Consider the following 11,546-nt stretch of genomic DNA (forward strand, 5'->3'; position numbering starts at 1 on the left):
CTGCAACTCTAAATGTAGGCAAACTTGTAACCAACCCTTTGGATTGCATTAATTTCAGCCTTTGTACATTTGCATGTCCAATGCGTTTGTGCCAAATTTCAATATCTGCAACAACAGCTTTTCCTTTAGCATACATAATAGCATTCATAGTAGGAATTCTAGCATCCAGAGTAAACATACGTCCAACTCTACTTCCCTTTGCTACCAACCTGCACTTGTCATTGAAGTCTTCTACAAAGCATCCCTTTGCATTAAATCTGACTTGCAGCCCTTGCTCTATCATTTGACCGCCGACTGACACCAAGTTCTTTGTAATAGATGGCACATGTAATACATCTGAAAGACTCTTTGTCTTACCATCATGCAAGGACAAGGGAACTTTTCCAATGTGTGAAATTGGGTGGCATGAATCATCACACGTCTGCACATAGCCTACATTTTGCAAATCCTGCATCTCTCGAAACCATTCTGCATGGCTGGTCATACGATTGGATGCGCCTAAATCAACATACCAAACATCGTCATGCGTTCCCTTTCCTATAATAGCATTCAACATATGCTGCATAACAAACATACGTTCATTTTTGTCTTCATTCTGTCATGAAGACGATGCATAGTTTCCTTGCTGCAACTTACCACTGCGAATATCATCTTTCTTAGCATAACATTGGGCTGCAATATGATGTGTTTTGCCACAGTAGTGACACACAATACCAGAGTTGTTAGAGCCTCTATTCTGCCATCCACCTCTTCCTCTAAAGCTCCCCCTGCCTCTAAAGTTACCATGACCTCTTGAAACCTGCATATCGCTAAATTGGTGATTCAATCTGTTTTGCTAGTTGCCACTACCACGTCCTGTACCACAGCCTCTTGAAGAGAACCTACCACGTCCCCTTCCTGAACTGGAGTAGAAAGCTTGGACCTGTTCACTACTTCTTTCAGATGTCTCACTTTGCATGTTGATCTCTTCAGTGATCATAAGGGAGACCAACTCATCGAAATCTAGAAATGGCTTTCTGACATATACGGAAGTTACAAAAGACTTCCAAGCCTTTTCATTGTTAAGTCCACCCAAGGTAGAGGACACCAAATCATCATCATCGGGCATTGCATCAATCGCTGCCAATGCATCTGCAATGCTTCTACCTTCAGTGCATACTCATTGATAGACATCTTCCCTTTCTTTAATGTATTCAACTCTTGCTTGAGTTGAATCTTTCGTGCCTTTGTATTTACAGAAAACATACTTTCAAGTATGGTCCAAGCTGCATATGAATTCTCTACATTTCTAATGTGTCCCAGCATATTATTGTCAATTACTGTAGACAACCAATACATGACCTTCTTGTCTTTTGCATTCCATTCCTTTCGTGACTTTGTCTGTTCTGCAGTTGGAGGATCACTCACCTCCGGCTTCTTTTCTTCACCTGAAACAAACTCGTAGAGGCCTTTTCCAATAAGGAAGTTCATGACACGGAACTTTCATGATGGGTAGTTGTTCTTGTCGAGCTTCTCAATGATGGGGCTTCCACTGTTCTCTGCCATTATCACAAAATTAATACCAACAGCAAGCAAATCTTCTACAACCCTCGACCTGTAGTGCACAGCAATACACTAGACAACCTTTTTCACTGTCTGCTCAACAATACATGCAATCTGCAACCTGTTTGCAGATAAACCTTGTGTATACTCACTAGTAAACACCTTTGAACTTACAGATCTGAAATCTGTAACATGCACACCCACTTTTGGTCAATACAGTCGAAGTCACAGTGTACCCTAAAACTGCTGTCCGCAACCTTGCAGCTCGAAAACGGACCCTAAAACGGCCTCAGATGCCCAAAATAACTACGGTAAGTCCTAAATAACTTATTTGCAGAATATACATCACTCTTTGTGCACACCAAATCTCATTGCAATCTGAGATTTTTGCTCTGCCCTACTTCCGGTGCCTCCACAGGCACTATCCAAGAGAGAGAGTGGAAGAATGGGAGAGCTTCTTACCCATGGCTTGCTTGCTCGAACCTTGGTTCTTCTCCTTTGCTTCAGCCTTCAAAATCAGCCTCTCTTAGTGATGCATCTCTGATACCATGTCAAGAATCGCATGGTGGGGGGAGTTGCTCGAGATGCTGCGCCGCGAACACACACAGAATGCACAAGGAGAAGCTCACTCAAGAGACAAGAAGAGAGATGGAGGCCAAAACGTTTTCTTGCTGATTTCTTCTTCTTCTTCCACACACTTTTCAATGTACACAAAGTATAGATAAGATACAACATAAAGGAAAGTGGCCTACTAAGTCAAACAATGCATAACCGACTATACTAGTCGATTGGCGCCATAACTATGCCAGCTGTAAATAGGTGTAACAACCCGAATATAATAAGTAATGAGTCAGTGGCCATGTGAGAGTCATAATGACCATTGATGACGTGTGGACCCATCTAACCAGGCGGTCCATCATCCATGTCCACATGTGTTGAGCTTGTCATCTCAACAGGATGGTCTAGGTGTTTCTGGGTCACTATCTGAGCTTACTTTCAACTTAGAATCAAACTCGTTGTTTTCACTAGAAGAGGTGGTTTCTCCTAGCAGTCGCAGCTCAGAGGGTGACTCTGCTCTAAGCCTTGGTGTCGTACCTGGTTGGGTTAGGCCTGCTTGTTTGAAATCTATGGCTCTTATGTATTCCAACCAAGCACTATCACAATCCATGCGCATGATCCCTCGCTCTATCTTAAAGACACTCTTTTTATGTGGCTTATAGTCTGCTCTTATCTATTCTATTTCTCGTCCCTTAGTGTCGTATTCCACCGTGTCTATCTCACCCTCACTTTCGTACTGAAAGAATGATAGTCTTCATACTCATCATTGGATTCATCTTCATCCGACTGCTCATCGTCTCCTAGGTTTTGGTATATCTCTTGTCTCTGATCGGGGACTAGGGCCCAATTGTACATGGGGTTTTTTAAGTCATGCACCCTAGTCCATTGCCACCTTGGTTCGCCTAACAAATCTTGGAGTGGCTTGAAGTTTGCTATTGGATTGCTAGCTCGCTTGCTAGTCAAATACTCCAGAATCTCTTGGAGTTCCCTCTTGTTATTTGACACTTGGAATGTGACAGGTTAAGGTCGCCCACAAAGGATTCCTGCCATCATGCAGACTGGCACGGAGGGTGTGTCTTTTGACTTGCCAACTGTCTTGATGGCTTGCTTGTATACCTCATGATCCGAGAATAGCAAGTCGATCTAAGCAAGGACATGCATCTAGTCTTGCTCATCCTTTGGGCATGGGATATACTTGGTCAAAGGCCCATAGGACTTCTTGACTTGAGCGTTACCTTTAAGCATGCCAGAGATGGTATCCAAGTCGACTGGTGAGGTCTTCCAAGTGTCCATCTCTAGCCTCATAGCTTCTGTTCTATTTTGAAGGAAGATTAAGCCGTTATCCCAACCTTCGATGACTCTGGCATTGCGCATCCAGAGTTGGCCTAATAGAATATCGTAGTCTGTTCCCTCCATGACTATAAAGTCAACTGAGAACTAGACGCCTGCGATTTTCATTGGCCAGTTTAAGTACCCCGAATGGTTTCACTCTCATACCGTTTACTAGTGTGACATCGAACCTAGTGGTCTCCACAGGCGGGTTTTCCCAAGTCTGAAGCACTGCATGGCTCAATACACTAACCCTTGCTCCTGTGTCTACAATTCCCTTTCTCGTTGTGTTGCCTAGGGCCTCACCTAGGGCTAAGACAGGTAAGACCGCATGCATCTCAATGCCTTCCCAGAAAGCATTAATGTGCAAGGACTTAGGCACAGAGTGCAGCGTTAGACTCGATATTTGTGTATCTGCATCATGGTTGTGCAGGTCTATAGCAGCTTTCTCTCGTGATCCTTAAACCCACTACTTCAAGTCTTGCCATAGGGTGGAGTGCTGGCTAAGTAGGTCTCCCAGGCTCAGCGTCACACGGGTGGTCAGTAGCATGATAAGGAGGTCGTGACTGCTCGTCTTTCTCCTATTCTAGATTGTCCTGGCCAATGGTCATGATTGATTTGTTGGCCTGTAGCGTCAAGGCTTTGCCTAAGCGGTACTGCTTGTGACACAGTCGCATCTCTCTATTTTGGTCAAGGGGGTGAGAGTGGCGTGCTCATGCTAGAGAGATCTTCGATCTCGTCCTCTAGGATGGGCTTAGCATTTGTTAGGTGCTCTTGGGCCTCTTTTACCCATTCCTTCACTTTCTCGATAGCCTCTAGTTAGCACTTTGGATGCGGGTATTCCCCTACCTTAGCACTTCCCTTTTCGACCGTCTTAGGAGCTGAAGTTTTTGCTTGTGCATTAGTGACCTTTCCAGTAAAAGCTGAGTCATGGCACTCTCAGTTTTTAGTGTGTTCTTAGCTTCGGGTTTCTTCTTTCTTTGTCTATGACTTTTCTTCTTGATCGAGGTTGCATTGAGGTTGCTAGGACCTGGCAATGATATGCCGGCCTAGTTTTTCTGTGCTCGGGTCATGACACGCAATGGGATAGGTGTGGCCTCCCCATCGAGGTTCTCGACACCGAACAACCCCAATGGGATAGATGGCACGTTGGCTGAACTTGAGGATGGTTTTCACTTGGGACAGTCAATGAAGAGATGAGTGATTTTGCACTCCGGGCATCTTAGGTTTGCCTTGTCTCTATTTGGTTGCTCCCTTTCAGGACAACATGATGAGACGTGCCTTGGATGACCGCAAGTCCAACATATGATTGGATCATGTGTCTGTCCACCTAGGCCTCTACCTCGGCCTCTTCCTAACGCCATCACCGATACTGGTCAATGGTCCATAAGGACTGCATTGCCCTCGTCATCGTGCGAGACGTATGGGTATACGTAAGTCTCTTCCTCATTTGGCTTCACGTAGTGGACTGGAGTGTCACTCGATGGATGGGTCACATAGGGACCAGGCGGTCTAGATGTGCCTGTAGGATTTATGTCCATTCTAGGAACAACTGGTTTAACGTCGTTAGGCGCAAGAAGGGCCAATGGGGCTCCCCTTCCGAAGAAATTTTGGGGTCTGCTCGCTGGATATGGCTAGCCGTATGGTTTGAGTACGAAAGTCTTCTTGGTAATCTGCAATGTGCGATGTCTTGACCGAATCTACCGCAATTAGGGCAAGGTCATGACCTAGGGTCTTGACACTCGGTCAACAAGTGGTTTCTGCCACAATACACACATGGGACATGTGGGCGTGTTGGTCGTCTCAACATATCACTACAACAAAAAGGCCTCATAGACGCACATTTAGACGCAATTTTTGAATACAGAGAAAATCTTACGGGCGCGTCTATCCGCCCGTCTATTTACGTGTCTACCATTTCGCGTCTATAATCGCATGTATCAACGAATTTACACGCAAAAATAGATGCGCAATAGACGCACATATACACGCGTATATAGACACGCTGATAGACGCGTTTTTACAAGCACTGGTAGACGCGAACGGAAAACAAAAAATGTCATTTAAAAAAAAAGATATTTAATTTTTTTAAATTTGAATTATGGAGCGTGTGTATAAGCGCGTGTAGTCTGCACTATAGACGCACGTCTATATTAGCGTCTACTTACGCAGATATATAGATGCAAAATTCGCGTCTATTTACACGCACGCTTACACGAACTTATAGATGCTATGATAGACGCACCCGACTTTGCGCGTCTAACATGCGCGTCTATGCCTTGTTTCTGTTGTAGTATATCCTGCAATTTGGCTATCTCCACTTTTACCTCAGCCAAGTCTTGGTTTGTCTGAATGGCTTTGCCTTTGTCCTGGGGCATTGGACGTGATCGTTCACTAGAGGCTGACGCTCTCTCTGAACTCCGCGAGTTGGTCTCTTGGGAATTTGAGCTCTTAGAGCTCTGCTCTTTTAGCTGGTCGTCTACTCAAATGGCCTCTTTAAAGACCCTAGCTAGCGAGTCTCATTGCAAGCTCGAGTTGCCTGCCAAGGCCTTCTTATAGGGCCTTATACATCTCCTCACTCCGTATTCCACTGATAAACATGGTGGACACCGCTCTTTTAGTAGGTCGTTCGTCCATGGGGATTCTCTTGAAGAGGCTCCTCACGTGGATGACAGTCACGGATGTCCTCTTTCTCTTTCTGCTTAACACCATATTGGGGAATGTAGGAATTTCCCATAAGTTTGGGACACGTGGTTAAATCTTTGGGTTTGTCATAACTTGAATACTAAGTAAAAACTGGTTTATGTGTAACGGAGGAGCTTGCTTCTTGTCAATAATATAACTCTACAAGGAGGGGGAATTGGCCCATCTTCCAATTTCTAGTGTATTGTGAATCTCTCTATCTCTATCTCTCTCTATATCTTTATTTTCTCTTATATGTTCTCTCTCTATGCCAGCATAATATTTACCATATATATTTTAAGTATATAAGAAAGTCGAGCGTGTACCTCGACGCTTATAACACCTATAGACACACTTGTAAGCTTTTTAATGTAGTTGAAAAATCACCTCTATCATGCTATCTACAAGGTTAATCCCTTGTAGTGTTAGGGAGCAAAAACAAGAAGAAAGAGGAAATGAATTATTGGACATTTTGGCCCGTTATCTTAACTAATGTGATGTACACACGTTGGGGTTAGAGTGGGTCTACTTGATAGACAACTTCTTACATTATGGTGAAAATGGTTACATAAGTTGCCACATGGCATAGCTACTTGGGCACCATTCTTGTTGGACATGCATGCCTAACACCCACACTTTACAATGTTATTTGATATCTATTTGAAGCAAATAGATATGCCACGGGGGAGATGGGCATAGGGTTAGAACTCACGCACCCTTCAACACGACCCACACACCTTACCAGTACGCCATTACCCCATTGGCATTATGCAATATCTTCTTACCAGTACGCCATTACGCCATTGGCATTATGCAATATCTTTTTAGAGCTCTATGTGTAAGTTTAATTTGAGTTGCAACAACTATTCTAATCACATCAATCCCTTTTTGTCAGTTTACTTTTTTTGTTTGCGGGGTGGTTGTTCGTATGCTTGGGTTATGCAAAGGCCTCGCAAAAGTGTGTATGCTTTCCGATTTATACATTTGCACGTGCAAGTGTAGATTGTGATTCGAACTCAATGGAGGCAGTTGAGATGCTGAGGTTGGCGCCAAGAGACTCGGGGACGAGGGTGACAACTAGGCTGCGTTGTCCAGTGAGATCGAGCTCCTGCAGGATGGATCCAATTGGAAGGCGGAGAGAGGTGTCGGCACAAGGGACGAGGGCCGAGAACACACCTGCGAATTCCGTGCAGCCCAGTGGCGTGGAGGCGTTTGCAGAGGGCAGGTTGAGGTATACGCGGAGCTGGGCGGCGGCGGCGGCGCTGTTGTTTTGGGCGGGGCCCACGCGGATGCCGTCGAGGACGAGCAGGGTCGCGGTTGGGCTGCGGCGAATGACATCATCATCGAGTTTAGCATCAGCGGCTGATTCAGCGGTACTTACGCTGAGCTGGAGAGAGCAGGGCTGGTCGGAGAGGGGCTCCCCGCCGAGCTGACACCGGGCGTCGCCATCGCCGAGCTGGGCCGGCACGCCGCCGCTCAGGGACGTCGTGGCGGTGTCGTTGAGCCACAAATTGTCCACCTCCTCGTATGCATAGCCGAGCTTTGTGCAGTTCAGCGAGTCCCGCACCTTCACCTTCACCAGCTCCGCGTTCTCGTCGTAGAAGACAAACTCCGAGTCGAGGTAATCCGGGTCGTCGATGTCGGTGTTGCTGGCGGAGATGTTCTTCCAGGCCTCCCAGAGGCGGTCGATACTGGCGTGGTGGGCGTAGAAGATCGGGTCGCGCGCGGCCGTGGCAAAGGAGCCCATGTCCAGGAAGGCCTTGCTCATATCCCCCGCCCAGGCGTGCACCCCGTTGTGGGGCATGGTCTCCACGGTGCCGTAGCCGGGCATCTGGTAGGTGCCCGCCCGGTAGGGCTGCCCGAAGAAGCGGTACTGGGTGGTGGCGCCGGTGACCATGACCCAGTGGAAGGCGGCGCGGTTGACGGCGAGCTGCACCTGCGGGTCGCGGTCGGCGCGGCCGAGGCTGAGAGTGTCGACGGCGACGACGGCGGGCGGGAGATGGGTGGGCTGCCGGAGACGGTCGGTGAGCTCCGGGTAGTCGACGTAGACGGCGGGGATGGCGCTGCCGTCGGGATGGTCGTAGTTCCAGAAGGGCAGCGCGAAGGAGGGATCGCCGAGGAGGCTGGCGAGGATGCGCTCATGGAAATAGAGGTAGAGGCGGTGGAAGGAGAAGAAGAGCCAGGAGCCGTGGATCTGGAGGGGGACGGTGGAGTTGAACTGGGTGTAGAACTCATTGCAGTAGGCGCAGTGGATGTTAGCCTGGTGGGCGTAGGAGCGGGGGTCTGTCTCCGGCAGGGCGCGCATGAGGTTGTAGGCCTTGACGAGGCGCTGGGCCTCCGCCTGGGTGAGCCTGTGCGCGGGTCTTCTCACCTTGGTAACGGCCGGCGGCTCCGATGGCAGCTCGAAGTCCCGGGCAGGGGCCGCCGACGGCGGCGCGCAGCAGTCCAGGGTCTCGTCCACCCCGGAGATGCTGGCGCTCAGGTTATGGCATACCTCGATGTTGGGCGCCAGCACCGGAGCGCCCCAGCAGCCGCTAATTGTGCCTGCATGCATCTCTCTCTGCACGGCTGCTACCATTATAGTAAGGCTTATCCAGTTCCATGCCGCTGCCTGCCAGCTGCTACTGCGCTTCGTCATTGATAATGATACAGATAACGAAACAATGCTCCTTATTAGACCACTTAGCACAGCAGCTCCCCGCTGAAGCCTGAAGAGGTGTGATCAGGCTTTTATCCTAAAGCTTTTACTTGCCGATGATAATGCTACCCGGTCCATGGACTTTTTGCATGCCCTGCATCCACGTGTTAGACGTGCTCGTCGTTGCAACACCCCCACGTTCTCCATGGCGATCGTTGCTTGCCGCAAAGTACAGATACAGAGATAAATTTAATTAAATTATAGTAGATCGGGATTCGCCAATTTCTGCAGCCTGCCGCATCTAGCTTCCCTGCCCTTGTCCTGGTGCTAGATCGAATGTGGATTGAAGAAATTCAGCATGCTGACGGCATAGGACAATATTTTTTAAATTCGCTGAACTTGTGAAACTGCATCTAGCTAGGGCTTTAAAAAACTGTAGCCAGGCATTGTTAGGTTCACCACATGTTCACCAAAAACATAAAACATTTTTCTTAGCAGATACAAGAAACTCTAACTCAAATTTTTGTAGGTATTTTTGAATCCAATTACATGTATTGCCATTTTTATAACTAAAATTTTTCAAAAGTTCAAGGTTTTAAACATTCTTTTAATTTTGAAATTTTTTAAAAAATTGCACTTCACTTTACATTAAACCTCGATTTTTTGTGAACACAGGTTTAGCGTGTACAATTTAAAAATATTATTAGTTTTATGAGGATTAATGCATACTTATAGTTCGTATTAAACAAAAGTTTTTTTAAAACATTAGGCTTCCACCTAAACCTATGATGCTTTGTTTTCTTTTCTAGAGTATCAAAATATTCAATTTTGACTCAGTATCAAATAATTCCAATCATACATATATACACATTTATATACCTATAGTATAAATAGGTTGAAAACATTAAAAAAACCTCAAGTAATTTATCTAAATTGTATCGGATTCACCTTTCACACCTTGCCCCAAATTTTCATGTGTAGTTCGATACCTAAAATGGCCATCACACCCAAAATGGGCTTCAAATTCGAACCTTGCTATGGCTCTCAAGTATAATCACAAGTTTGGCCACGCCCCTTAAAAGGAATGGTGCAAACATCAAACATAGTGTATTTAGTTTTAGTAACGTAAGCAATAAGTTTCCCCATGCCCTTAGAAGGAATGGTGCAAACATCAAACATAGTTTCTCTAGTTTTAGTAGCTATAAGGTATAAAGTTTGAGTTGATTAAGCCCCTACACCATTATTTTGATTGGTTATGAAAGAAGCTCTAAAAATGTTTTTCTATGAGCACTATAGGAGGCTTAGGATTCACTTTGTGTGATGAATTGCGTGCACAATTTGGTCACTACTTTGTAACAATGAGTGACATATGTTTTGATACCATGTGAAATTTCCAACATGGTGCTATCAAGCGATCGACCTCAAAGCCTTTAAAAAATTAGCACCTTTGAAAGGGTAACATTGACAAAAATGAAGCAATATTTTTGCCCTTTAAGCCTTGTTCCTCATTGATATACAATGCCTTAAGGATGTCTTTTTTTCTTGCTATGTTTTCCTTCACAATCCCTTATTAAGAATGTATTTGTTTTTTGCTACGTTTTTTAAGACCATTTTCCAAATTTAGCAAGCAAACCTTTTCACACATCCATATAGGGATCCCTACAGTTAACAAGAGTATGTGGAGTAATGATATTGCATGACATGTTAGGCCACTAGGGAATGGATTTCTCTTTCAAAACGAGGATTTGTGAGGATATCACACTTTTATAAAGACTCTCTCTCTCTCTCTCTCTCTCTCTCTCTCTCTCTCTCTCTCTCTCTCTCTCTCTCTCTCTCTCTCTCTCTCTCTCTCTACACACACATTTGTATGCATAGCTCTACCAAAACTATATACCATATTATGGAGAATCAAGAGCAATACCTCACTGAAAAAATTATAATGATTTGGAGACAAAGAGGCAACTTATCACATGTTATATACTTTTATATGGATGTCTATAGCTATCTATACATTTCTTTTATAGAAATGTTCATTTTAGGTAATCAAAATTTGTAGGTAATGCAAAAGATATCAATGTTAGGTCATCACTATGACTTTCAGGCCCCAAAAATGATCCAAATTTTTTAGCTACTTTTTAAAAGACCCCTATATTTACCCTTAAAAAGAAAAATTTATTAAAAGAAAAATATTGATTAGGAGGTAAGAAATGACACAAAAGGAAACTTATCAAAATTTTCAATAAATTATATGCTTCTCTCTCAAACTATGTACCATATTATGATTGAAAGGGAACCATGACCTAATGAAAAGACACAAAAACCAACTCATCAAAATTTTTAGTGCAAATTGAATACTCCAACTTATACAACTTCTCTTGTATGAAATTTCCTTAATTTTCTATTCGTTTTTTGCAACTAGGCTTTGTATTACACAAGGAAGAAAATTGCATTAAGATGTTAATTTCTTCTCTTGAAATGTGATTTAGAAAATAAAAGAGATTCAACTTATAAAATAAATGTTCTTATTGGAGTAAGATATATAAATATTTTAAAGGTGAAACTTTTAATTGGGGTTCTCTACATAATAGTTTTTTACATAAATTTATTGGGTTGTTGATTGTGTCTATGGGACTTGATCACCCTCTAATGATTAAGCATTTTTTAAGAGAAAAATAAAATCTCACTAAGAAGTATAGAAACATATACAAGAATATTTAAATCCATGTACAAAATCATCACTCAAAGATAAGTACAAATAATTTCTTGAGCATGTCCAAGAGACAATTAATTCATAAAA

General features: G+C 44.3%; 1 protein-coding gene across 1 annotated transcript; it reads right to left on the reverse strand.

The window, feature by feature from the left end:
• Positions 1-6,574: 6,574 nt before the first annotated feature.
• LOC148041378 (polyphenol oxidase, chloroplastic-like) lies at positions 6,575-8,839 on the reverse strand. The gene has a single exon (XM_087679141.1). The coding sequence runs from the start codon at positions 8,747-8,749 to the stop codon at positions 7,088-7,090; it is 1,662 nt and encodes a 553-aa protein (XP_087535267.1). The 5' UTR covers positions 8,750-8,839; the 3' UTR covers positions 6,575-7,087.
• Positions 8,840-11,546: the final 2,707 nt, after the last annotated feature.

Source organism: Lygodium microphyllum, chromosome 1 (genome assembly GCF_053477565.2).
Source record: "Lygodium microphyllum isolate KBCC chromosome 1, Lygodium_microphyllum_v1.1.10, whole genome shotgun sequence".
Lineage (NCBI taxonomy): Eukaryota > Viridiplantae > Streptophyta > Polypodiopsida > Schizaeales > Lygodiaceae > Lygodium > Lygodium microphyllum.

Excerpts from the sequence above, each read along its gene's own strand:
- LOC148041378 (XM_087679141.1), bottom strand. The coding sequence starts at position 8,749 with ATGACGAAGCGCAGTAGCAGCTGGCAGGCAGCGGCATGGAACTGGATA.